The 27,936-nt window shown below is 49.1% G+C and overlaps 1 protein-coding gene across 2 annotated transcripts in view; it reads right to left on the bottom strand.

Annotated features, from left to right (window-relative positions):
* LOC116951605 (extracellular signal-regulated kinase 2-like) overlaps positions 1–27,936 on the bottom strand; it is a 118,109-nt gene that overhangs the window by 45,673 nt on the left and 44,500 nt on the right. For both annotated transcript variants that reach the window (XM_032970368.2, XM_032970369.2), the window contains exons 14-15: positions 16,248–26,339; positions 11,865–14,157 (exon numbers count right to left, since the gene is read on the bottom strand). In XM_032970368.2, coding sequence (XP_032826259.2) covers positions 26,097–26,339 — 243 coding nt within the window. In that variant the 3' untranslated portion in view covers positions 11,865–14,157; positions 16,248–26,096. The remainder of the gene's footprint in view (positions 1–11,864; positions 14,158–16,247; positions 26,340–27,936) is intronic.

Below are 27,936 nucleotides of genomic sequence, written 5' to 3'. Positions count from 1 at the left end.
CATCAATACCAGCTAACATCATCAATACCAGCTAACATCATCAATACCAGCTAACATCAATACCAGCTAACATCATCAATACCAGCTAACATCATCAATACCAGCTAACATCATCAATACCAGCTAACATCATCAATACCAGCTAACATCATCAATACCAGCTAACATCATCAATACCAGCTAACATCATCAATACCAGCTAACATCATCAATACCAACTAACATCATCAATACCAGCTAACATCATCAATACCAGCTAACATCATCAATACCAGCTAACATCATCAATACCAGCTAACATCAATACCAGCTAACATCATCAATACCAGCTAACATCATCAATACCAGCTAACATCATCAATACCAGCTAACATCATCAATACCAGCTAACATCAATACCAGCTAACATCATCAATACCAGCTAACATCATCAATACCAGCTAACATCATCAATACCAGCTAACATCATCAATACCAGCTAACATCATCACACGCCTCGCCAAATAGAAGCAGTTCCAGCCATCGCATTAGGGGTGAGTTAATTAAATTGTTTGACCAAATATAACGGGCAAATTTTTAGGTTGATAAGTTTTGTATGGCCCGCGAATGATGTTATAAATATCCAAATGGCCCTTGGCAGAAAAAAGGTTCCCCACCCCTGACATAGAGATACCCTTGAAGTCACATAGAGACCCATGGACCTGCACGGAGACTCATCATAGTCTCACACAGATTGAGTTGCGATTCAAACCCGGGTATTCAAGTTGACGATGGTCTCAGACCGATCACCGATAACTGCACAACAACATAAATCACTCAATTATGTCAAACATTGTGTTTGTACTTAATTAGGGTGAATCCTGTCTCTCAGAAGTAAAGTATCGGATTGACTGCCAGGCAACAAAAACAATCTCACCATCGCAGAGTGTGCCAGAAAGTCTACCGCCTATCATCATCATTGTAACCATCATCACTATCATCACAATCATCACTACAATCATCAGATCTGTTGTCACCCCACCCCCTCTCCCTGCCGCGTGAGTTCGTGTGGTCGGGAGTGGTGGCACAGCAGTTAGCGCACTGCGCTACCAACCTGGCGACCCGAGTTCGATTCCCGCTCGCGACCAACACCAGTGACGATTCATTGAACTGGTCCTAGGCCTTCCCCTAGGTCAACTCAGCCTCAAATTGTATTGCCTGGTGTGGTGTGTAAACATGAGTATTGGGGAGACAAAGATGGCCAGGCATGGTGTTGGCCACCCACCCCCTCGGGTGCTGTGCTGGCCTTCATAGGGGCTACAGGAACTTGCCCTAACAGTCTGTTAAGGCTATACGGGTGATCTTTGTCTTTGTGTGTGTCCAGTCGATGACGCTGCCAACCAAAGTCTTAATCAATGAGGCCTACCGGAAGACTTGTATCGAGGAAAACCAGGTGAGATCCCGCCTCCAGCACTCTCCTCTCACACTCTCTCACACTCCCACACACTCCCACACACTCTCTCTCACTCCCACACACTCCAGCACTCCCACTCACACTCTCTCCCTCACACTCCCACACACTCCAGCACTCCCCCTCACTCTCCCTCACACTCCAGCACTCTCTCTCACTCCCACACAATCCAACACTCTCCCTCACACTCTCTCACACTCCCACACTCTCTCACACTCTCTCACTCTCCCTCATACTCTCTCACTCCCACACACTCCAGCACTATCCCTCAGTCTCCCTCACACTCCCACACACTCCAGCACTCCCACACATTCCAGTACTCCCACTCTCACTCTCTCACTCTCCCTCACACTCTCTCTCACTCTCCCTCACACTCTCTCACTCCCACACACTCCAGCACTCCCACTCACACTGTCTCCCTCACACTCCCACAGACTCCAGCACTCCCACACACTCCAGCACTCACACTCTCTCCCTCACACTCCCACACACTCCAGCACTCTCCCTCACACTCTCTCACTCCCACACACTCCAGCACTCCCACTCACACTCTCTCCCTCACACTCCCACACACTCCAGCACTATCCCTCACACTCCCACACACTCCAGCACTCCCACTCTCACTCTCTCACTCTCCCTCACACTCTCTCTCACACTCCCTCACACTCTCTCACACTCCCACACTCTCTCACACTCTGACACACTCTCACTCTCTCACTCTCCCTCACACTCTCTCACACTCCCTCACACTCTCTCACACTCCCACACTCTCTCACACTCCGACACACTCTCCCTCACACTCTCTCTCACTCTCCCTCACACTCTCTCACACTCCCACACTCTCTCACACTCCGACACACTCTCTCTCTCTCACTCTCCCTCACACTCTCTCACACTCCCACACACTCCAGCACTCCCACTCACACTCTCTCACTCCCACACACTCCCACACACTCTCTCTCACTCCCACACACTCCAGCACTCCTACTCACACTCTCTCCCTCACACTCCCACACACTCCAGCACTCCGAAACACTCCAGCACTCCCACTCTCACTCTTTCCCTCACACTCTCTCTCACTCTCCCTCACACTCTCTCACACTCCCACACACTCCAGCACTCCCACTCACACTCCCTCACACTCTCTCACACTCTCTCACACTCCCACTCACTCCAGTACTCCCACTCACACTCCCTCACACTCTCTCACACACTCCCACACACTCCAGTACTCCCGCTCACACTCTCTCACTCTCCCTCACACTCCAGCACTCCCGCTCACACTCTCTCACACTCTCTCACACTCCCTCACACTCTCTCACACTCTCTCACACTCCCACACATTCCAGCACTCTCCCTCACACTCTCTCACACTCCCACACACTCCCACACACTCTCTCACACACCAGCACTCCCACTCTCTCACTCTCCCTCACACTCCAGCACTCCCACTCACACTCCCACACACTCCCACACACTTCCTCACACTCTCTCACACTCCCTCACACTCTCTAACACACCAGCACTCCCACTCACACTCCCTCACTCTCCCTCACACTCCAGCACTCACACTCCCACACACTCCCTCACACTCCCTCACACTCTCTCACACTCTCTCACTCTCCCTCACACTCTCCTCTCTCTCACACTCCCACACACTCCCTCACACTCCCTCACACTCTCTCACACTCTCTCACTTTTCCTTACACTCTCCTCACACTCCCACACACTCCCGAACTCTCCCTAACACTCCCGCACATGATGATGATGATGATGCTGATGATGCTGATGGATCTGCTGATGATGCTGCTTATTGATGATGATGATGATGCATCTGCTGCTGTTGGTGATGCAGGCTAACTATCTGCAGGCTCTGGGCGGGCTGCTGTGCACCATCGAGAGCTTGGCGGGGAAGGGCGGCTGGACTCCCCCGCAAATATTTACCAGGCTGAGGGCCGACATACTGGGGGAATGCCCAGCCCCAGTTAGGGTGAGACACCCCGCAGCACACACACACACACACGGCGCTTAACGGAGCCCGGCACGGCACACGGGGAGGGTGGCTGGCGGAGCACCAAGCCCTTGGTATCCTCAGTGCCGATGGTTTACACGCCGCGAGGGACCTTATTTAACGGCTGAGTCGACCAAGGGGAGACCCAGAGCCAGTTAAAATATTCGTCACTGATGTTGACCCTGACCAGGAGAGTACAGATACAAAGGGGAAGATTTCCCGAGAGCCTCTTGCAAGGCTGTAGGTAGTGCAGTGGTTGGCACCCTGCACTACGAACCCAACGACCCGCTCTCAGCTAACATCAATGGCCACTATCTGAACCGGTTCCGGGCCTCTGCTAGGTCGATTCAACCGAAAATTACATACTTGCACGAACCTCTCTACACCAGTGGTTCTGAACCTTTATTGCAGCCTTGCACCCGTTTGGTACTCAAGCCTATTTTTTACATATAAATAATGTTAATAAATACATAGGTTTGATTAAACAAAGTAGTTCACTGATGGGAATGTGTCCAGATCTTTCAAGGATTTGTGAGCTCCTGACACAATCCTGCCTGGTTAAACCCAGGATGGATCGTGGGTAGGCCAGCCTGAACGTTTTTAACCGGCGCAGATGTTCCATTAGAGGGGTCCACGTTCCGCACGCATTGAGAAGGGAGGGCATGACTGGCCGTGAATATCCAAAGCTTCGTATGGAGCGACAGGCCAGGTAGCTTCCTCACAGCGTTGCGCAGACGATGAAAAGATAATGCCGCCAGGTGTGAGACCTCTGCTGCCAAACCAGAGCTGGTCATAAGCACACTGCCGAGCAATAAGCACACTGCCCAGGTATGGAAATCTCTCCACTCTCTCTACAACTGCTCCATCACCTACGGCACACCGGCAACGACAGCCGTCCATTCGCCATAAAGTGCCGTTGACGTCACCACGCCACTTGTGCCAGGCTAGGTGCACTTTGAGGTCGAAAGGACGCCACAAAGCACGGCCCGCAGCAATACCGTATTTGACTCGCGGTCCAATGTCGCCACCTGCCGTCTAAGCGTGTACTGTAACTGGTACTGTGTGCGCGCGTACCTGGTGCGGTTTGTCAACATCGCCACTGGGGAGACAAAGGCGGTCGGGCGTGGCGCTGGCCACCCGCCCCCGTCGCGTGCCGTGCCGGCCTTCATAGGTGCTCGCCAACTGCACTTGCCCCTGCAGTATGTTGAAGGCTATACGGGGAATCTTTGTTTTTTTTGTTGTGCGTGTGTTTGTGTGAAACAGGCGCAGATTCAGACGATACTGAAACGTAAAGATTTCATCAAGGCCATTCGCAGCTGCTTGAGCATGTACGTGAGCTTTTGCAGCTCCCAGGTCGACTCAGACTGAAGTGGGAGTTACGCCTCGTACGACTCAGACTGGAATTGAGTGACTGCAAAAGACCTCCCCTAGGTCGACTCAGCCAAAAATGGATAGCTTGCACCGCCGGGTCGACTCGCGAGCCACATGGAGCAGCTTCGACGTCGATCCGGACTCAAATTCAACGAAGGAACACGTCTAGGTCGCCTCGGACAGAAATGAGGGACCAATAAAGACTTCTGCGAGGTCAACCGATTGAATTGACCGCCGAATGAATGCCTCTCCTAGGCCGACTCGGCCATAAAATGAACACTCAAGGGAGGAGTTATCTGTCAACTTAGTCTGGAATGTGGAACCGGAGAAGGCCTCCACTAGGTGGGCTCAAACTGAAACATGGAGCACCCCCCTCGTGATGGCTCAGCCTGAAATGAGCAGCCACAGACGACGATGTTTTTTGTCGTTGTTTTTAAAATGACGGTTGCTGAGCCTCAAAACGCCGAGCGGCCAGCGACGAACAGCACCCCCTGAGGGCGGCGAGATGTCTGCCGGCTTTGCCTTCGGGCTGAAGTGATCCCCTCGGTGTGTGTGTGCGGGACACGCTGAGGTCTACTCGGCCTGAAACGGGGGACCGATTAAGGCCCACCTCTGTTTGAAGTCGGCTCGGCAAAAAAAAATGTGGCGAGGCGAAATGGATATACCCATGTATATATGTTGAACTTCTTTCGCGCCGTATGTGTAGCCAACCGTGATAATCGGAGGTGCGTGGGAAGGACAACAAACTGAACACCAAAAGCAGTTCCAAAGAAATGAGTTCATGGCTCAGTACCTCAGGACGGAACTACACAGAGGACTATGTGCAAGTGCACTGTACAGTCATCATGATTGACTTTTAATGCACCGCCCGAGGGAAGACTTCTTAATGATTTCCCAGGATAGTCGCAGCAGCAGCAGCAGCACCTCTCTCATCGAAATAACAGAGCAATTCTGTAAAAACCAGGGACACGTGGCAAACCTGCTCTTCTCTCCGTGTCTCTCTCGCCGCTCTGAAATCCATCGTATTCCACGGTTCGTGACGACTCTAGCTCGCGATTGTATTCAGTAATCGATTATTGTCATCATCGTAACACTGTGGCGAGTGGTAGCGGCCTCTAGTGGCTGTGCAGGGGTGACGTGAACCCACTGGGCGCTCGAGGAAAGAGTCGAGCCTCACGCCCGCCGTTCAGCGTATCGCGCGACGCGTGGGCCTGGAGAATTGACGACGACCCCATGAATCGATGACGAGATATGTCGTCAAAACCACGTCAAGTTTGCAACATCGCACAACCTCGTTACTACCGACGAAGAGGAGGAGGTTATTATGGTTTAGTACCGATGGTCGTGAATTTAGTTTTTTTTTTACATTATCTGCGCTCGCTTGCACATCTCAGCAAACTGGAAGCATCTTTAGCATCCACATCTCATCCCTCGACACGATCAAATGGGCACCCCCAGCGGCAGTTTTCCTGCATGGCACGGGGTGCCTTGGCACTGGAGCCTGAAGGTGGGCATTCGTCTCCCAGCTTGGATGGGGGAGGGGGGGGGCTACTGTGGACTTTCCGCAATAGAATAAAAAATAATTCATTTGGCAAAAAATTGGACTATGGCGGCGCCGTCACACGTTAGCAAACTCCAATGATGCCACGCGATCTTTAATATCGGCTGTGAGTGAAGCAGATAACGGTGTATGGTGTTTTTTTTCAAGGCTAATACACCCGCAGCGTTAACCAGTGCTGACTACTGGAGTCCAACCGTGAATCTCTGCAACAAGCGGTGGACGCACTGCCGTTGGGCCGTGTCACATATATTAACCAGGAGATAGACCTGTCCCGTTTCTCCAAACATTTAAATACTCTTAATTTCCACGAAGTTTTGTATTTATTTTTACAGGACAATGTATACTTATGTATCTTGAACTTCTTTCGCACCGTACATAGCCAACCGTGCTAATCGGAGGTGTGTGGGAGGACAGCAAACTAAACACAAAAAGCAGTTCTAAATAAATTAATTTTCAATCTAGTTGATTTAAAAGTAGTATGTCAGGTGTTGGAGCGGTGGCAGAGCGGTTGGCGCACTGCGCTACGAACTCAGTGAACCTGAGTTCGATTCCCAGCCGCGGTCAACATCATTGACGTAAAGAAGCAGCAGGGCTCTGATATCCGGAATCGATCATGGGCCTCCGTTTACATCCACCTTCCCCAATCTGCACTGACCAGAGTGGTGAAGTATAGTCAAACAACCCCCATGAGCTACGCAACGTAGGGAGGTCTTAATTCAGCAAAGGGCCACTCATGTCTAGTTACTAAGTGCACAGTGATACTCGGGAATAGCATTCCAGAGAGGCAAAGAGGAAGCGGAACAAAGGCACTCTGCTCAGGAAGGGGCAAAAAGGGAAGAAGGAAATAACCGGGCCAAGATGTCGGGGATGAGATGGTGGTGATGATGATGAGAGGGGAGAGAGGGAGAAGAGAGAAGGAAGGAGCGGATCAGAAGTGAGCTGCGCGCAGGAGCGGCGTCTGTTTTCACAGGGGGCAGGGACAGGGGAGGGACTCCGAGTGGGCGTGTCCACGCACAAGGCACGTGATTTATGGGATGCCAGATATATATGCACAGTATATGTTTTAATCCAACGGGCCCAGCGGCATCGGTTTAAAGCGAGCAAAACTGTGGGCCGGGGTTGGGCCTTGTTCGGCAAATGCCGCTTGGCTGCCAGATATTATTTGAAAAAAAGCACTCCACAATAACCATGGGTCCATTTTCAATGCAAAGAGTAATGCCGTATTGTAAAAAAAAAGTTGCAAAGTGTCATGGAGCATTATGGGGCGGGGTAAATGCAAAGAGAAGTGGAATTCGGTGCTCTGACTCTGCGAACCTCCTCTACTACCAGGCCATGATTGAATTAACACCGTAAAACGAGAGTTGCCAATGAAGAGATTATAAAGGTGAGCTCCGGTATTTATTCGTGTGATAAAGGAATAAATACTTCGCTCTGTGTTGTTTAAAATATCCGAGGTGTCATCATAAACCTTTCCCGACTACGAGGTAAGATGTTGCATTCAAGATAATGATTCGGTGACGGCTGAGAGAGGCGCACAACCAAACAAAAACAGAACGATTTGGCCAAGGCCCTTGTTCTCATCACACGCAAAGGATTTGCCATGAAGCAGGATTAGAGAGAGCGAGAGGAAACTCGCTGTGTGGGATGGGCTAGTGGTTGAGTGGGCGTGGCTATATAAAAGTGGGCGTGAAGGAGGGAGGAAGGGGAGGGGGCTGCCAGCTGCATCGCCACGTGTCCCGGTTGAGCCTGGCGGATTATTTTGGTCGCCGGAATGCGAATGCAATAAACGGTCATGGATGATCATATTTACGCACGTTGGTTTAACCGCACGGTGATTAACGTCTTGTTGAAAACAAGCCAACACGAAAAGGAATCGCTGAGTAGTGGGGAGAGCTGGCGCAGTGGTTAGCGCACTCCACTATGAATCCTTGGCGGCCCGAGATCGACATCCTGGACTGCCATATACCCACCTACCCACTCCACTAAAATACCTCCACTGACCAGCGTGGTGAAGTATGGTCAAACAGCCCTCCCGTGATCGACACACGGCGGTTTTTGGGGTGAAGAGGAAAGCCTTCATCCAGCAGTGGATTGACAGCACGGGATGTAAATTGTAAATGTTTTTTTTTTCTGAAGACATAATCAGACCGTGGGGAATTATGGTGTACATGATCAAAATCCGTTGTACATTCTTTCTACATTGTATATATATTTTTTAAATAAAGGTGTTAACATGGTGAATGCGTGCGCGGTTATTTTGCGTGTGACGTGCCTGTCTGAGCGTTCGCCCGCTCGTTGCACAGAAGTTAGCAGTTCGAAGGGCAGCGGCCGCCCTGTTTAATACTGCGCAAAAAAAACTACGGGGCTATCTGCTTCACAGTGAGCACTTATAGATTCCGAGTGGTTAGTCCATTGTGCGAGGCCGTCATGGTCAAAATTCGGCCACAAAATGACTTTTAATTGGAGAAATTAAAAGTAAAACCCCACAACGGCAACAACATCGCTCCCTCCTGCGAAAAAAATTGGCAGGACCATTGGGTTGCGAGATCTTAACTACTTCGCATAGTATACAGGAGGTCGTGGGTTTGATCCTGACCCTGACGCCTGTATATTTGGAGTTTGCGTGTCTCTCACCCCGTGGTCGTGCGGATTTTTCTCCGGGCGCTTCGATTTTTCCCTCGACATTTAGAAACATGCTTTGAGAGTCTTTGGCTGCTCTAAATTTCCACGTGATGATAAGCCACTTTGTTGAGTTATATGGCCTGGTCGCTTCTGAAAGAGAGCTATATAGCTCAGTAGTAAAAGAAAACAAGGTTCAAATTGTTTGGAAAAGGGGTCTTGAGACTCAGTGAGGCTTAACTAGGTAAGTACGTGTAAATATAATGATCAGTCCGTCCAAAGTTCACTGACAATGTTTTTCACTGTATATCGGTTAACAGGCAGGTGTCGACGAATCGATTCCAGAGTAAAGTCGAATTGGATTCGCGTGTGAGAATCTATTGCTTTCGATTCCTGTTACAACGAGTTACGAGTTGGGATGAGGCTGAATTTAAAGTTGGAGCTGTCCCGGTCTGAGCTCCGGAAAATGCTCGCTATGGTGGTGGGGGTCCGGGGCAGTGTGGGGACCCCAAGATAATAAATTAACCCCCGAGTTGGGATCATATAAACATGAATGATAAATAATAGGACGGAGGTGTGAGTCCCAGACGGGTCCATAAACATCTCGAGAAATGTCATTTTTTTTTTTTTAAACAGGGTCTTACATTAATAATTAAGATGATACACACGTTCTATATTGTGTCCAGTGAATATTAAATGGGTCGCCAATGTTTGTGATCTCAAGGCGGGTGGTGTTACGTAAGCTACCCCCTCTCTCAGTCACACGGCTCAACAAATCGCGTGTAGGAATCGATTATCGACTATCGCAAAATAAAAAATATTACTATTATGTAAATGAGAAAGGATGGTGGTGGGGGGGGCTTAATTTATAGCCGGAGCTGTCCGGGGCTCATCTCCGGAAAATATGTCCACGCCTTTGACTTGCGTCTTAAACGTCGTTGTTGTTATTCTTGGTTCTTTCGGTAAAGTCACGTAGAAGGGAAACAATAAAATAATAAAATATAAAACAATAAAATTATCACGACGTTTCGACTGCAACACAAGCACTCATCATCAGGTGTGAAAACCACAGCAAGAATTTTTTTTAAAAAGTGGTGTTTTTTTAACGTTAGCACCACGGAGAGCGATTTGACAGTTTATTCAGATGGACGAGTCCATCTATGTTCGGAAAAGAGGAGGGGGGAGACGAAAATAATGGATGCGGTCTGAAAGCCACCGTAAGCGTGAACAATCAATTAAGACCCGATATGGTTTATCAAATTCTTCCAATGATTACTAAGCCATAATCCATCTTCTCGGTTGAAATTGTCTGTGTTTGTATATGTGGATAGCCTCATGAACGAATCTCTCATGGTAGCCAGATGGCTTGCAAAGAACCTCTGTCTTGGAAAAGTTAATTTCATATGAGCCTACTGAATTATAACAGTGATCTGCCACGGTCGAGGTGTTGGTCCTACCGTGTTTAGGTCTGCTTTGTGTTCACGAATGAGAATTTTATTGTTTTATATTTTTATTATTTTATTGTTTCCCTTCTACGTGACTTTACCGAAAGAACCAAGAATATGAATCCCTGCAGTCACGAAAGCTTTAAATGAAAAGTCGTTGTTGTTAAGGGCACCATCACAGCGCCGGGGGTCCAGGGGCTGGGGTGGGGGAGCTATCGAATGTCCCACGCGATATTAAGCCTTGGCGCTAATGACACAACACCCCGGTAAACGTGCGAACGTTGGCTCAAAGTTGGGTCAACGTTAGCGCAAAGTTCCACATTTGGTGACTAGGCTGGGTTCAAGTGAGTGACGTCCGCTACGTCGAGGTGGCGCTATTTGGTTGTGCTTGAGGTGTCGATAAACGAACCTCCTAACAGATGGTGCGACCGCGCGAAGGGGCTTCAAAACACCCCACCCCCACCCAACAAACACCTCCTATGCATCGCACGCCCTCCTTGACTTTAGCATTCAACCATCAACCCACTCACCAATTCACTCACTCGCCCTCTCACTCGCCTACTCACCCGCTCACCGGTGTAACCATCAACCGCATCATCAGACCACCATCGGCCAGGGCCGATGCTTCGTGAATGCAACATGAACGACGCCAAGTCACGGTGGTTCGATTGTGGCCATGCAACTCCAACTATGGACCATATACTATAGTAAACCCATAGAGACACACGGAGATATGTAGATGCCCATAGACATACAAAGTCTCGTCTAGACCCACAGAGATGTATTGACAAGCCACAGTACAGGGCGATTGTGGCCATGCAACTAAAACTATGGACCATATACCATAGTAAACCCATAGAGACACACGGAGATACGTAGATGCCCATAGGCATGCAAAGTCTCATCTAGACTCAGAGAGACCCACAGAGATGTATTGACAAGCCACAGTACAGGGCGATTGTACTCATGCGAACCCAAACAATGGACCGTATAGTAAACCCATAGAGACCACATACGCAGAGGACCATAGAGATACACAGAGACTGAGATGCATAGAGATGATCTATTGAAGACAAGCCACAGCAGTACGTCTGTGGCCACGCAACCCATAGATATTGACCGCAGAGTAAACGCACTGTGGTCTGCGCTCCTTCAACGGAGGAGCAACACTGCTGCTGCTACTGCCATCACGCGCAACAAGAATAGAACTGGGTAGCAACAGTAGCAGTGGACTCATGGACAAGGGTCTAAGCTACAAACGAGACGTGGGGGTGGAACGAGAGCAAACCGAAGTCGAACGTTCATTGAGTCATTCTCAATGTCGTCGTAACCATCGCCAATGGGGCCGCATCATCGGAATCGTCACTCCCACTCTGGGCCGCGAGAACGCCGCGTGACACTCCTCACCTGGTGAGCGCTGAGATTGTGCGCGCTCCACTTCTCTCATCCACGTCCTCGGCGGTCTCCATCCGCCCATTGGGGCCGAGTCTCCCTCCAACGATGTCGACCACCACCCACCACCCACCCAGCCACCGTGGCGCAACCCGTTTCGTCCGTGGTTGTCTCAAACATCGATGACCATCTCTTCTTGTTCACCATCATCATCATCATCCACGTGTTGAGCTTCGGAGGCAACCACCCCCCCCCCCGACGCGTCCACCTCGTGTAACCACCGACAATGGAATCTTCTTCACGCGTATTCGACGATAGATCCACAGGATGAGCCGAGCCAACTTCCCGTTTTGGAGGGAATCGAGAGATGGGCGGTTTGAGTGGAACAAAAGGTTCGTGTGGTGGAGTGAGAGGCTGAATGGGTGACTGGTTGAGTGAGTGTGTGAGTCGATACCTGAGTGTACATGTGAGTGAGTGTATATGTGGGTGAGTGTACATGTGAGTGAGTGTACATGTGGGTGAGTGTATATGTGATTGAGTGTACATGTGAGTGTACATGTGAGTGTATATGTCTTTGTACATGTGAGTCAATGTATATGTGAATGAGTTTATATGTGATTGAGTGTACATGTGAGTGAGTGTATAGGTGAGTGTATGTTTGAGTGTACATGCAAGTGAGTGAATGTACATGAGTGAGTGTATTTGCGAGTGAATGTATGAGTGAGTGTATTCGTCAGTGAAGGTTTACGTGAGCGTGTCTGTGAGCGTACATGCAAGTGAGTGAGTGTGCATGTGAGTGAGTGTACATGAGTGAGTGTATTTGTGAGTGAATGTATGAGTGTGTCTGTGAGCGTACATGCAAGTGAGTGAGTGTGCATGTGAGTGAGTGTACATGAGTGAGTGTATTTGTGAGTGAATGTATGAATGAGTGTGTCTGTGAGTGAATGTATGAGTGAGTGTGTCTGTGAGTGTACATGCAAGTGAGTGAGTTTGCATGTGAGTCAGTGAGTCGAACACTGAGATTAACACAAAGCCAGAGAGAGAACTTTTTAGTTGTTTAAAAAAAAGGGAATTTCCCTCAATGGGGCAGGGCCCAACCGCCCACACACGAACACACAAGGCAAAGATCCCCCGTGTAGCCTTGACAGACTGTTGGGGCAAGTGCTGTCAGCGAACCGCACCTATGAATGGGCACGAGACGGTGGTGTAGCCAGCATCACCACCAGCAAGCCTTTTGTCTCCCAAGCAATGTTTACACAGCGCATCATTTTCAGGCCGAGTCGACCTAGGGGAGAGATATTCGCGACTGAAGTTGGTGGCCGTGAGCGGGACTCTTAACTCGGGTGGCCAGGATCGTTACGCAGCGTGCTCACCACACAACATAAATACAAAGATCCCCCGTATAGCTTTAAAAGACGTTTGGGGCAAGTATTGTTAACAATAAACAAACATTCATTCACACGTATGCTTACAAAGATCGAGACAGTACAGGATTCACACGACACATACACAGTACACATACACACAAAAGACAAAGATCCCCCATATAGCCTTAACAGACTGTAGGGGCAAGTGCTGCTAGCGAGCACCTATGAAGGCCGGCACGGCACACGAGGGGGTGGGTGGCCAGGACCACGCCCGACCGCCTTTGTCTCCCCAGTGGCAATGTTTACACACCGCACCAGGTACTCATTTGAGGCTGAGTCGACCTAGGGGAGGCCCGGGACCGGTTCAGATACTCGTCACCGATATGGACCGTGAGCGGGACTCGAACCCGGGTTTAGTAGTGCGGCGCGCTAATTACTGCGCCACCACTCTCCCAAGGACGCACACGTACACGCATGAAGACGCTTATGCAACGCACAACACACACACATTCACTCACATACTCGCCACCGTTATATAATGTCCATGGTACACACCTTGACGCCTATGTTCACAAACAAGGACATTCGAATCCTCCGTATAGCCTAAATACCTATCACGATCGTCACTGCAAGCGGGGATTTGTGTAGCCAGATCCTCACGCGGACGCCTTTTCTTCTCTACAGCGCGGATGTTTACAAAGCACATCGTAAACTCATTTGAGGCTGAGCCGACCTAAGTAATGGGACCAGGACCGGTCGAAATATTCGCTTGTCCACGTGAACCGGGTGCCCGACCTGGAGGTCGTCGGATTCGTAGCGCGGTGTCGCGAACGACTGCGCTACACAAAGACAGAGATACCCCCAATACCATTACACCGGACTGTTGGGGCGAGTGCTGTTTGCGAGCACCTATGAGGCCGTCCATAAATGACGTCACGCACCTGGGGAGGGGGGGGTCAGACATTTGTGACGATGGGGGGTGGGGGGGGGGTGAGAAATGTGACGTCACATCAAAATGCGCAACTTTAAATAAATATAGACAACACGTTCTACTTCATTAAATACACTTTTTAATAAATGTTTTCTGCTACAACATCAGAGTGCAGCGCCACATTAAATACGCACTGCAATGACAATAGTTTAAAGAGATTTGAAAAATGTTTTATTTTTGGGGGGGGGGGGGAGGGGGGGAAGAGCTTTGTGACGTCATATTTGAGGGGGGGGGTCTGACTTTTTGTGACGCCGTGTGACAAAGGGGGGGGTCAAAATTCGTTCAAAATCGCGTGACGTCATTTATGGACGGCCCCTTTGAAGGTCGGCACGGCACACGAGGGGGTGTGGGGGATGGACAGGCACCACGCTCGGTTGCCTTTTTGGCGACGTTTACACATCGCGACGATGTACTTGTTTTTCTTTAGTCTGAGTACGCAAACTAAACCATTAAAATGTATTTTTTTTATTTTACCAGGAAAGGTCCACTGAGCTATGTCGCTCTGTTTTTCCAGAAGCGATCTGATCACAAATAATAGCTCAACGAAGTGGCTTATAATGTGGAAATGTATAGCAGCCAAATACTCTAAACGCGTGTTTCTAAATGTGGAGGGAAAACCCACGGAGGACGACCCGGATAAAAAATGCACGCGACAACTGGCCAGAAAATGCAAAACTCCAAAATAACATACGACAGGCCTCAGGGCCTGGATCGAACCCATAACCTTCTCCATACCAGGCGAGGAAGTTAACGCCTCGCCTGGTATTTCAACAAGGTCTTACATGAATAATAAAGATGGTAAACACATTCTGTATTGTGTCCGGTGAATATTAAATGGGTCTCGATTTAAAGCTTTCGTGACTGCAGGTATTCATATTCTTTGTTCTTTCGGTAAAGTCACCACGTAGAAGGGAAATAATACAATTATACAAATAAAACAATAAATGTTATTGCTTTATAATAATTTGAATAATAAAAATAAAACAATAAAAAAAATGTTTTCCCATTCTACGTGGCTTTACCGAAAGAACCAAGAATATTAAATGGGTCGCCAATGTTTGTGATCTCAAGGCGGGTTGGTGCTACGTAGCTGCTACCCCCTCTCTCAGTCACACGGCTCAACCAATCGCGTGTAGAAATCGATTATCGATTATCGCACCGTGGCGCGCTCGTGTCCGCACACAGCAGGGGCGCTTTTTAGCACCGCAGGCAGAGCCAGCTGAAACGCGCTCATCAATCAGCAGCAGGAGCGATCGCGGCACGCCGTGGATCTGCTTTCTCCCCCGACGGTACAAAACACTTCCGAGAATCAAGCCCCAGACGCGAGATTTCGGAAGTTCCGGATTTTTCTTTCGTGGAGTTGGCTTCACCCAACCGTTTGACACAAGTGGCTCGCAAGCACAGCTAACAACAAATTCATTTTGTTTTCACGAAGACAAACAGACGTTTGACCCGTGCGGACAGAGTTAAAATCATCCAAATTGCCGAAATTCAGTTTTTCTTTTGTTCAATCCGAAGCTCAGCCCTTAGCCGACACAAAGATAAAGGAAGATCACGTTCAACATCTCCGTGAATAAGGATTCAATAATCCATCGCTCTATTGCCATCTCCCGTTCACTCCTGTAGGCTCAAGCCTACGGCACCTGCACGTCTCCCATCTATGTGTAGTGACATGGAATGGGTCGCATGTACTAGACCAGGCTCAAACCTGCTTAGCTTCCGAGATCAGACGAGCTGCTGTATTTGAATCAAGATTCAAGATTCACTACAGCATCATTGAAGTAAATGCTCGCTACCACACTCATGTGCATTATTATATAATCATCTTCTTCCACTGTCATTCCAATATTCCACAACCATAATCACCGTCAACAACACGAGCAATATTGCATCACTACCACAACCATCATAACCATTACCACTTGCTCCAAGATCGATAAAATGCCTACCACTTCGTGGGCAGTCAACAAGTCGACGTCCACGTGCATAGTCTTGCCCGCCCCGCCCCCCCCCCCCGACGCCATGGGAATGTGGAATTACCTCCAATGTCCCCATCAGCTCCGCCGAAGCAAATTTCAAGCAAAAATCTTGAGATGTTGATTGTAGACCCGTGTTTTAAGTTGTTTTTTTCACGTGAGTGACGTTAATGATCCGTGTGTGAGTGAGGTTTATACATCGTGTACGAGACTTAGTGATGAGGGTTAACGATCTGAGCGAGTCCGACGTGTGAAACCGATCTGGATGAAAGTTGTAAGGTTAATAATAATATAGACGCGGGAGAGGAGGTAAGGTTGAGGGTCTTCATGCGTAGAGGTAGAGTTAATGATCCGTGTGGTGGCTGGGGAGGGAGGGGGGGGGGAGCTGTCGTTTTTTTTTCCCGGAAGGGATGTGAGCGAGTCTGACAAAACGAGTTTCTGAGAAATTTCCCTTCTCCGTTTCGGGACTTTCGGTCTGAGATGTGAGCGCCAGATTGCTATTGACAAAGGTATCCTCCTCCCCCGCCATATAACCTTCCAGAGTGTTGGGGCAAGTGCTGTTGTCGAGTAACGCCTATGAAGGGTGTCAAGGGCGCACGACGGAGTTGGTGGCCAATGCTTGAGACCTTTAGAGGTGAGGGTTCACGAGCTGAATGAAAGTCGTGAGATGAATAATTAACTATGTAACACGATTTTTGTTCGTGTTATTTTCTAATTGGTCATGCCTCAAAAGTATAGAAAATTTGCTATTATTCCCCCACAAACTATGAAGGTTGACACTGCGCACGGCAGAGTGGGTGGCCAACACTATGCCCGGCCGTCTTTGTCTATCCCAGTGCTGATGTTTACACATTGCGCCAGGTGCTCATTTGAGATCGAGTCGATCCAGGGGATGGCCCAGGGATCGGTTCCAGTATTCGTCACTGATGATGGCTGTGAGCGGGAATCGACTGAACACTGTCGGGGCGCCAGATTCGGAGCGCAAGGCGCTAACCGCTGCGCCACCGCTCCTGACGGGCAAACATACACACACGCAGTCATACACATATACACAAAGGGTAGAAACATGAAGACATACATACAGGCACAAACATACAGACACGGCCTTGCACACGCACACAGATTATAAACATACACAGACAAAGAGAAATATCTCACCCGTATAGCCTTAACGGACTGTTGGGGCAAGTGCTGTTTGCGAGTATCACCTGTGAAGGCCGGCACGGCACACAAGGGGGTGGCTGGCCAGCATCACTCCCGGCCGCCTTTGTCTCCCCAGTGGCGATGCTTACACATCGCACCAGGCACTCATTTAAAGGCTGAGTCGACCGAGGCGAGGCCCGGGACCGGTTCGAATAAATTAGATCACCACTAAACGATCCGTGGTAGGGAATCTAACTCAGGTACCAATGCACTAACACCAGCGTTTTAACGTTGGACTTTTTGAGTTCGTGCCCCAGTCAAGTAAAATAGTAAATGTTGATCACACGAATGTTTTTGTTTGTTGTAAAAACAGTTTTACCATCGTTTATTGCAATAAATTACATGGTCAAACATACACGTACAAAACTGCATCTGACCACCACCGATTAAAGCAGGCGAGCCAGTGAACACGGAACGTCGGGCCAGCGTCGGTCCAACAATTGGCGAGCGTTTACTTTACGTTGGGCCAACGTTCGTCCGACCACATGTCAACACTGGCCCCAACAAGTGGGCCCAACGGTGGTCGTTTGGACCATACGGTCAGCACTCTGGTCAATTGAGCCGTTTCCCCCCACACCGTTGTTGGTATGTTGACTGGGCGAGCCATCGTGCTCCAAACCATGGAACTGACCCTCAGAGATAACACGCGGATGGTGGGAATGGGTGGCGTGGAGGGGGAGGACAAGGAGACACCCCTTGATACACGACACGGATACGAACGCAGTGTTGTCCTACTTGCTGTACTGCCTTCTGCAATCAACAATCGCCACCACCGTCTCATTGCCCCGGTAAACGTCCTGTGCCTTTGTTGTTGGTGTTGGTGGTGCGCGTGTGGTCTGCACGACAGCACTTTCCAAAATAGTCTGTTAAGGCTATATATATATACACACACACGTGGGAACGTTGTCTTTGTCGTAAAGAATAACAGGACAAATACGCAGCCCCTGTAATTGCCCGCTCGTATCGCTGCTGCCGGAAAGTCCTCCGCTAGGGGGAGCTCTAAAGAGGGTCGTCATCTTTTCATTTAAAGCTTTCGTGACTGCAGGGATTAATATTCTTGGTTCTGTCGGTAAAGTCACCACGTAGAAGGGAAACAATAAAATGATTTTTAAAAAAACCTGTGGTTTTCACACCTGATGATGATTGCTTGTGTTGCAGTCGAAACGTCGCGAGAATTGTATTGCTTTATATTTGTATTAATTTATTGTTTCCCTTATACGTGACTTTACCGAAAGAACCAAGAATAATAAGGTCGTCATCGTGAAGGGGATACATCGGTGGCCTCCTGTTACGCTGGCCCAGGTATCTTTTTGGCAGAGGCGTGTATTTAATGTGTCCCGTCAGCATTTCCTCCTGTTGCCTTTAAATTGCACCATACAATTGTGTTGCAACGTGCGCGCGTGTGTTTATTGAACAACACGAGTTGCCAGGGTTTTTAGTTCGATAAGGGTGGTTGAGGTTTTCCATCTTGCAGCCAATGAGGTTGAATATAACAATACAGCTTTCCCTCCCTTTATGCGGATTCGGTTTGTGCGATTTCGCCTCCAGTATATGCGGCCAGAGCCGTCCCTATAGGGTAATGAAGAATCTGGACGACCGGCCCGGGCCCCACGCTTTGGGGGGACCCGCGCTTCGGCTTCTGGTTTAGTTTGAAGGCATCGGGGGTTGCCACGGGGGGATTTGTCCGCACCGACCTCCCCCCCCCATGGAAGGCCCCATTAATACCCAAAATTCGCTCTATGCGGGTTTAATTAACTCATGTGTGGCTATGCGGTTGAGCGTGGGACAACATTGTGTGTGTGGTGTGTGTGTGGTGTGTGTGTGCTGTGTGTGTTGTGTGTGTTGTGTGTGTGTTGTGTGTGCTGTGTGTGTGTTGTGTGTGCTGTGTGTTGTGTGTGTGCTGTGTGTTGTGTGTGTGCTGTGTGTTGTGTGTGCTGTGTGTGTTGTGTATGCTGTGTGTTGTGTGTGCTGTGTGTTGTGTGTGTTGTGTGTGTGTGTGCTGTGTGTGTTGTGTGTGCTGTGTGTTGTGTGTGTGTTGTGTGTGCTGTGTGTTGTGTGTGCTGTGTGTTGTGTGTGTTGTGTGTGTGCTGTGTGTGTTGTGTGTGTGCTCTGTGTGCCGGCTTCGCTTTGTGCCCACGTTTTTGGGGAACGCATCAACTACTACCAACCACTTCTACCGCACAGAGCGAGGGAAACCTGCGCTTGATGACATCAATAATTGCCGCCACGTGACTCTGTGTCGAATTTACGAACGTGAAACAAAATTTTGATTTGAAGCTTTCGTAACTGCAGGAATCCCATACTCTTTGGTTCTTTCGGTAAAGTCACGTGGTAGGTAGAAAATAAAATAATAATAATAGATCACGACGTTTCGATCGCAACACAAGCAATCGTCATCAGGTGGAACAACCACAGCAAGAAAAAAACTGCTGAAGTTAGCGGCTTATTGTGGTTATCCCACCTGATGACGATTGCTTGTGTTGCGATCGAAACGTCGTGATCTGATATTATATTTTCCACTTACCTACGCGGCTTTACCGAAAAAAACAAATGGTACGTGAAATACGTTGCACAAATCGTCGTCGTAATTGTCCGAGCATCTCAGAATCAGCATCAAAATATATATACGCATTTACACTGGAGTGCTCTTGAGCCTTTTGGGGTTTTAGTCGTCGGGGCTAACAGCAACATGTCATCTCATTCAGCCAACCCATGGCACCTGGGTCTGTCCCGTGGACCTTCCTGCCTGCGAACAGCGAGAGCCTCTTTCCACCACTTCACGTGGCATGCTCGAGGTGCACCTAGCGTGGCACGAGCGCTGTGGTGACGTCACCGCCACTTAGTGGGGATTGTTGTTGTTGTTGCAGCAGGGCTAATACCATTCACCAAGTGTGTCGTTTCATGCATCGCGTCTTCTTCGTCCTTTATGCAAAAGGCGGAAGCCACAGACCAAGTTAAAAGGCAGCAAAGCAGCCGGGCGGTGAGGAAGCCCGTGGCGACTAACAATTTGCCCAAGTTCTACAGTCCTCTATATATACAGTATATCAATGTGTATTTTTAGACAAATGTATTTAGTGGTAGGGCTAATGATAAAGTTCTAGTTTTAAGAGATAGTGTTCCAATTCGTAGTGTTATTGCATGGTGTTGAGGCTAGTGTTAGTGTTAGACTACATTTGTTAGGGCTGGTGTTATGGCTAGTGTTAGTGTTATACTACATTTGTTAGGGCTGGTTGTTAGGTATTGTGTTAGTGTTAGACTACATTTGTTAGGGCTGGTTGTTAGGTATTGTGTTAGTGTTAGACTACATTTGTTAGGGCTGGTGTTGGGGCTAGTGTTAGTGTTAGACTACATTTGTTAGGGTTGAAGTTAGGCATTATGTTAAGGGTGTTTGAGGCTAGTGTTAGTGTGTCAGGGCTAGTGGCAGTGCTAAGTGCTCGTGTTGGGGTTAGGGCTAGTTTGTGTTAACAGTTAGTGTCAGGTCTAGTGTTAGTGTGTTAGAGAGTGTCAGGGGCAGTGCTATAGTCATGGCTAGTGGTTGGAGCCAGTGCTTGTGTTGGGGCTAGCGTTAATCACATCCGATTGGTTGTAGCGTCAAGGCTACAGACACTATACAGCAGTCAAACTTAAACTCTCACGAACAATTCTCATCTTTGTGTCCATACGCAGACATTTGTTCGGCAACTCGAAGCAAGGTTCACGTGCACGTGTGCAGGGCGTAAAGAGTTATCATCACACGCACACTCGCACGTCTTCCAACTCCACAGCGAATCTTCTTTCTGCCTCTGTTCGCCTCTGAATACTGTACAGTCAATCTGCCAAAACGTGACCATTCAACACGGCTGTTTAACCAACACATCACCACGGTGACCAACGCGTCGCCATGGTAACGAACGCATCACCACGGTGACCAACGCGTCGCCATGGTAACGAACGCGTCGCCATGGTAACGAACGCATCACCACGGTGACCAACGCGTCGCCATGGTAACCAACGCATCACCATGGTAACCCAGGCAGTGGTACGTACAGTACTGATCCACGTGGTAAGCCAACCAGGCAGTGTGCGTGTGAACCGGTCCTGGGCCTCCCCTAGGTCGACTCGGCCTCAAATGAGTACCTGCTGCCATTATGTAAACATCGCCACTAGGGAGACAAAGGCGGTCGGGCGTGGTGCTGGTCCACCTACGACTTCGTGTGCCGGGGCCGGCCTCCATAGGTGCTGCTCGCTAACAGCACTTGCCCCAACAACCTGTAACATGCTATACGCGGGATCTTTGCGAATCTGTTCATTAATGATGGCGACAATGCTGGGAAATGCAACTCAGAATGTTCCAAACGCAGGTGGCGGATCGAGAAACCATTCCGGGTGGGGGGGGCAGCGTTGGGGGGGGGGGCTGTCCCGAAATTTCAAGATGTTCAAACTAAAGTTTCGTCGTTTGAATAACACAAAAACCAACAACATTCATCAATAATACTCTGTGTCTGTGTGTGGCCTTAAAAGAGAAGGAAAAAAATACATAGTAGGCAATGGCTCTTACTTACAGCACTTGTTGATTGTGCGCCACTGCCAACGCAGTATCATCACCAGAAAATGTGGCACAGTAGCACCCCGATTTACGTCTCCTCCTTTGACGTCGTTTCGCAAATACGTCGTCACTCTATTAACGCCACTCACTACCTGATTTTCGTCGCCTCAACCCCACACTTCTCAGTCTTCGCCTCCACCAATCGGCCCTGTAAATCGCTTTGATTTGCGTCGTTTCGATATACGTCGTCGGACCTTTCAGGAACGCGTCTCCCGACGTAAACCGGGGGTATTACTGTATTTAAATACGATTGTTGTTACTTAGCAGTAGACTAGGGGAGATCTTCGTTACGGCCAGAGAATCGTTATAGTCAAGAGGGCCCCTTGACCTGCGGTCGGGAAGCCGTGAGTTCAAATCCCACTTGAGGGCCGATTCAGATCATCATCATCACCACCATCATCATCATCTCATTATTGTGGAGGCCGCTAAAATTATTACCACTTTGGAGGAAACGGGCACGAAGGGATTTAGCGACCACGGTCCACAATTCGGGGTTGCTATTCCATGCGGTTCCAGCACAGTTTGGTTTTTACGTCTCCACGCGCCATCAAGAAGTACCATTACCCGAATCGTCGCATATCACTTATATTTGCTTTCTTCAACTTATGGCCACACACAGTGTTGTTATTGACAAGTGCGAGTCTGCGCTCATGCACCATTTGCCGAAGCAGCGGCAATCACCCGAAGTGAATGTCATAGCGCCTCTAATGGTTGCGGAGGTCTCACGGGAAGAGCAATCGTGTTCAACGACGCACGAATCTATCAATTGCGATTCGATTACAATCGATGAGTCAACATACCCTCCGATCTGGATATCAACAGTGGCCACTTTGTGAATAGGCTACTACTCGCCATGGGAATGTGGAATTTCCACCGCCGCTGGCTCTGGGCCGCCAGTGACGGATGGGTGCCCGTCCGTGCTCGAGTTCGATCCATGGTGAGTTATTTATTTATTTAATTGCCACCAGTAGCACCCGAATAATTGCATGGAGCCAACCAGAGTAATACAATTTAAAATTAAACAGATTCGTTTGGCGATGCTGCTGCTGCTGCGTTGGCAGTGGTGCACAGGCACAGTTAACAACACAACTCTCAATAACAGTGTGGCCTTTAAAAAAAGAACACGTATATGAGAGGTGATGTTTCATTTAACGACCCTTCTCTGCACATAGGCCAACAATGCAGAGTGACCTGTAACCCTACTACCTCTCTGGCCTCTGTATCTGCTGCCAAGGGCCATTGCCTAAAACATCGCCTATTTATATACACACGTTTGTCTTCTTAAGGCCACACACACACAGTATTAATGATGAATGTGTAAATGTTTTTTTTTTATAATATCATTTGCATTCCCTTTATCGATCCACTGCTGAACGAAAGCTTCCCCGTTCATTGGTGGTCATCACTGGGGGTTGTTTGACCATACTTCACCACGCTGGCACGCTGCAAAGTGAGTTGTGGGGGGCAGGGGGGGGGGCGCTGCGGTGGAGGGTAGGCCCAGGAGCGGTTCACGTTGCCAGCGGCCACTGATAGTCATGCGACAGGCAAAATCGGGACTATGGGTCAGCGGGTTCATAGCGGCGGTACGGTTGCTGAGCCGCAGCCACCACCACGACCATTCCACCACCACTCTTCGTCCACAACCGCGGCAGGGATAATTCGGCGGTGAAGGTCGTCTGCGTGAAGGTCGTCTGCGTGAACTGACGATGATTAACGACGATGAGAATTTTGCGACGACGACGATGATGAAATCTGAGCCGCCTCAGCAGCAAGAGTCGCGATTTAGTGCGTGTGGTGGGCAGAAGGCTTCGCTTCTCCCAGAAAACATGAACACCAAGTTATTGCAATTGTATATATATACACAGAGAATATATAGTTTGTTTTAAATAACAAAATGTAACGATCTTTTTAACGTGACAGGAAAGAAAAAAACATCCAAGACAATTTTACTTGGATCGCAATTTTTGGAAAAATAATAATAAGTGCTTTGGCTAGTTTTAGAGTTTATACAATAACGATAACAGTGGAAAATAATTTAAAAAATTACTGGAGTGGTTGAGCGGAGCGATACGAGCGAGTGTGGTCGATTGGGTCTGTGAGTGTGAGGGTGTGTGGGTCTGTGAGTGTGTGGGTGATTGGGTCTGTGAGTGTGTGGGTGATTGGGTGTGTGAGTGTGATTGGGTCTGTGAGTGTGAGTGTGATTGGGTGTGTGAGTGTGTGGGTGTGTGAGTGTGTGGGTGATTGGGTCTGTGAGTGTGTGGGTGATTGGGTCTGTGAGTGTGATTGAGTCTGTGAGTGTGTGGGTGATTGGGTCTGTGAGTGTGTGGGTGATTGGGTCTGTGAGTGTGAGTGTGATTGGGTCTGTGAGTGTGTGGATGATTGGGTCTGTGAGTGTGAGGGTGATTGGGTCTGTGAGTGTGATTGGGTAAGTGTGTGGGTGATTGGGTCTGTGAGTGTGAGTGTGATTGGGTCTGTGAGTGTGAGAGTGATTGGGTGTGTGAGTGTGTGGGTGATTGGGTCTGTGAGTGTGATTGGGTCTGTGAGTGTGATTGGGTCTGTGAGTGTGTGGGTGATTGGGTCTGTGAGTGTGTGTGTGATTGGGTCTATGAGTGTGAGGGTGATTGCATCTGTGAGTGTGAGGGTGATTGGGTGTGTGAGTGTGTGGGTGATTGGGTCTGTGAGTGTGAGTGTGATTGGGTCTGTGAGTGTGTGGGTGATTGGGTCTGTGAGTGTGAGGGTGATTGGGTCTGTGAGTGTGATTGGGTCTGTGAGTGTGATTGGGTCTGTGAGTGTGTGGGTGATTGGGTCTGTGAGTGTGAGGGTGATTGGGTCTGTGAGTGTATGGGTGATTGGGTCTGTGAGTGTGAGGGTGATTGGGTGTGTGAGTGTGAGGGTGATTGGGTGTGTGAGTGTGTGGGTGATTGGGTCTGTGAGTGTGAGTGTGATTGGGTCTGTGAGTGTGTGGGTGATTGGGTCTGTGAGTGTGTGGGTGATTGGGTCTGTGAGTGTGTGGGTGATTGGGTCTGTGAGTGTGATTGGGTCTGTGAGTGTGATTGGGTCTGTGAGTGTGATTGGGTCTGTGAGTGTGTGGGTGATTGGGTCTGTGAGTGTGTGGGTGATTGGGTCTGTGAGTGTGTGGGTGATTGGGTCTGTGAGTGTGATTGGGTCTGTGAGTGTGATTGGGTCTGTGAGTGTGTGGGTGATTAGGTCTGTGAGTGTAAGGGTGATTGGGTCTGTGAGTGTATGGGTGATTGGGTCTGTGAGTGTGAGGGTGATTGGGTGTGTGAGGGTGATTGGGTCTGTGAGTGTGTAGGTGATTGGGTCTGTGAGTGTGATTGGGTCTGTGAGTGTGAGGGTGATTGGGTCTGTGAGTGTGTGGGTGATTGGGTCTGTGAGTTTGTGGGTGATTGGGTCTGTGAGTGTGTGGGTGATTGGGTCTGTGAGTGTGATTGGGTCTGTGAGTGTGGGTAATTGGGTCTGTGAGTGTGTGGGTGATTGGGCCTGTGAGTGTGATTAGGTCTGTGAGTGTGAGGGTGATTGGGTCTGTGAGTGTCTGGGTGTTTTAGGCGAGTGACAGAGTGGATAAGTGAGTAGGTCAGGTCAGCGAGTGAGTGAGCGAAAGTGTATGTGCGTGAGTGAGTGGGTAAGTGTGTGCGATTGCATGGGTGAGCGAATGAGAGGGAGAGTACGTGGGTGAGCATTTAAGTGAGTAATTGAGTGAAGGAATGAGATAGTGGATCAGTGGATGGGTACCAAAGTGAGAGAGTGGCTCAGGAAGTGGTCCTATGATTGAGTGAGTGAGCATGTGGGTGGGTGATTGAGCGAGTGAATGAGTGGGTAGGTGAAGGAGGGAGCGAGTGTGTGAGTAGCTGGGCAAGTGGCTATATGGGTGAGCCAGTGAGTGGGTGGGTGGGTGAATGAGGGAGCGAGTGCGTGAGTGAGCGAGCAAGTGGACATGCGAGTGAGTGAGCGAGAGGGCAGATGAATGAGCGAGTAAGTCGCTGAGTGAGCGAGCAAGCTGCTTGCGTTTGTGTGTGGCTAAGCTTGGCAGTGAATGCGTGTGTGCGTTAGCGTGCGTGTGTACGTGCACGTGTCCGCGTCGCCCACACACACACCCCCCCCCCACTAAGAGTGCTGCGTCGGTGAGCGCTCGCGCGCCTGAAGCGCCGTACTCGCCCCACGATTCTCCCCCCGGCGCCCGGACAAAGCCCTCGTCACCACCACCACCTCTTCCTCGTCGTCGTCGTCATCGTCACCGTCCACCTCTTCGTCGTCCAGCTCCTCCAGATCCTCCTCGTCTTCCTCCGTCGTTGATGACAGCGACGACGCCTTGGCCACCGCCGGGGCAAAAGTGCTCATGCCCCTTGCCTGCGATGGTCACGCACGGGTTCAGTTTCAGTTCCCTATAACTATTATTACAATTATAATCAAAGTAATTATAATCACCATCTTTATTTTCAAATGAAAACATCTCGGAGCGCCCTACGATAAGATTATACAAATGTCAAAGAAACTGCGTTCACGAGTGCAGATACTATCCGATGGAAATGCACTTGCAAACTACAATAGAAGACAATGGTCAATAGTAATCAATGATTATTAATCATTATAATTATTCACACGCCACACTCGCACTGTGAATAGAATGAAAGACAGAGTATGATCGAAGACAATAATAGTCAACAATAATTATGATTAAAAATGATTAATTACAATAATTCCACAGTCAGACTGCGGGAAGAGCCAATGAATAGCACAATCGGGTTTCAAGTTGGATTTAAAAGTGCTGACACGGTCACAATTCCTGACATAGGATGGGATAGCTGTGAAAATGAAAAACAAAAACGGTCTCGGAAGTGCGAGATATCCACACTTTACCCCACCAAACGCGACCTGCCAATCGACTGCGGTGTAACCGATGTCTACTGCTGTGTCGGGTGAGGGGGGCAGGGGCGGGTGGGGGGGGAGGCGCGGGGGGGGGCTGACATCACTGAGCGTCTGGGTTGGATCCCTGGACCTGGTTGTCCATCTCTCCCTTGCTCTCTATCAAGAGGTTTATTATAATGGCTCTGTTGATATGACGAGGTGAGATCTTTTGTTCAGGTCCGTACGGTTCAGAGTCTCTCTCGTTAATAAGGCGTTCATAGTGGCTCTGTTTCAGACACTGAGGCAGCACCACTAAAATCCTGGGATCAAGTTCACGTGTCAGCCACCCATGATTAACGTGAAATTATCAAGTGTCCGTGAGTCGATGGTCTCAGCCCGGTCATCAATGACTAAACAAACTAAAACAAGCTACAACAAACTAAAAAACTAAACTCTCAAATATTGAAAACTCATTTCTTTAGAACTGCTTTGTGTTTTTTAGTTCGCTGTCCTTCCCTCACACCTCCGATGAGCATGGTTGGCTACGTACCGTGGGAAATAAGTTCAACATACATATATGTAATGAGCCAAGAATGTCTGTGTGTCCCGCGCGTGACGTCACTCCACGTCGACCAGCCCCCCTCATTAATAATCATGAACAGGTGACGTCCTCCACATGGACCCCCCCCCCTCCTCATTAATAATCATGAGCGCGTGATGTCACTCCGCATGGAGAACCCCCCCCCTCATTAGTAATCATGAGCAGGTTACATCACTCCACATCGAACAGTCCCCCTCATCAATACTCATGAAGAGGTGACGTCTCCAAATGGACACCCCCCTCCATTCATAATAATTAGCTGCTGACGTCACTCCACATGGGGGGCCGAGGCGTCTCCTCCCCCCTCCTCGTCGTCAAATCACAACCCTCACTACAAAGGCAGAACCCTCAAGTCACGTGATCTCCGTAACGTTGTTGAGACATCAAAGTAAAAATGACGTCATGATGAACAAGGGATCATAACCTTTAAAGAAATAAGTCTGTGTCACCGCGCCCTTACAAATTGCACGCGAATGGATGCAATGAATATCACGTCAC

The sequence above is a fragment of the Petromyzon marinus genome, chromosome 43 (genome assembly GCF_048934315.1).
Source record: "Petromyzon marinus isolate PM22_M1 ecotype Great Lakes invasive population chromosome 43, UKy_Petmar_22M1.pri1.0, whole genome shotgun sequence".
Lineage (NCBI taxonomy): Eukaryota > Metazoa > Chordata > Hyperoartia > Petromyzontiformes > Petromyzontidae > Petromyzon > Petromyzon marinus.
Note: the sequence above shows the minus strand (reverse complement) of the source record. Positions and strands in the feature narration are given on the sequence as shown.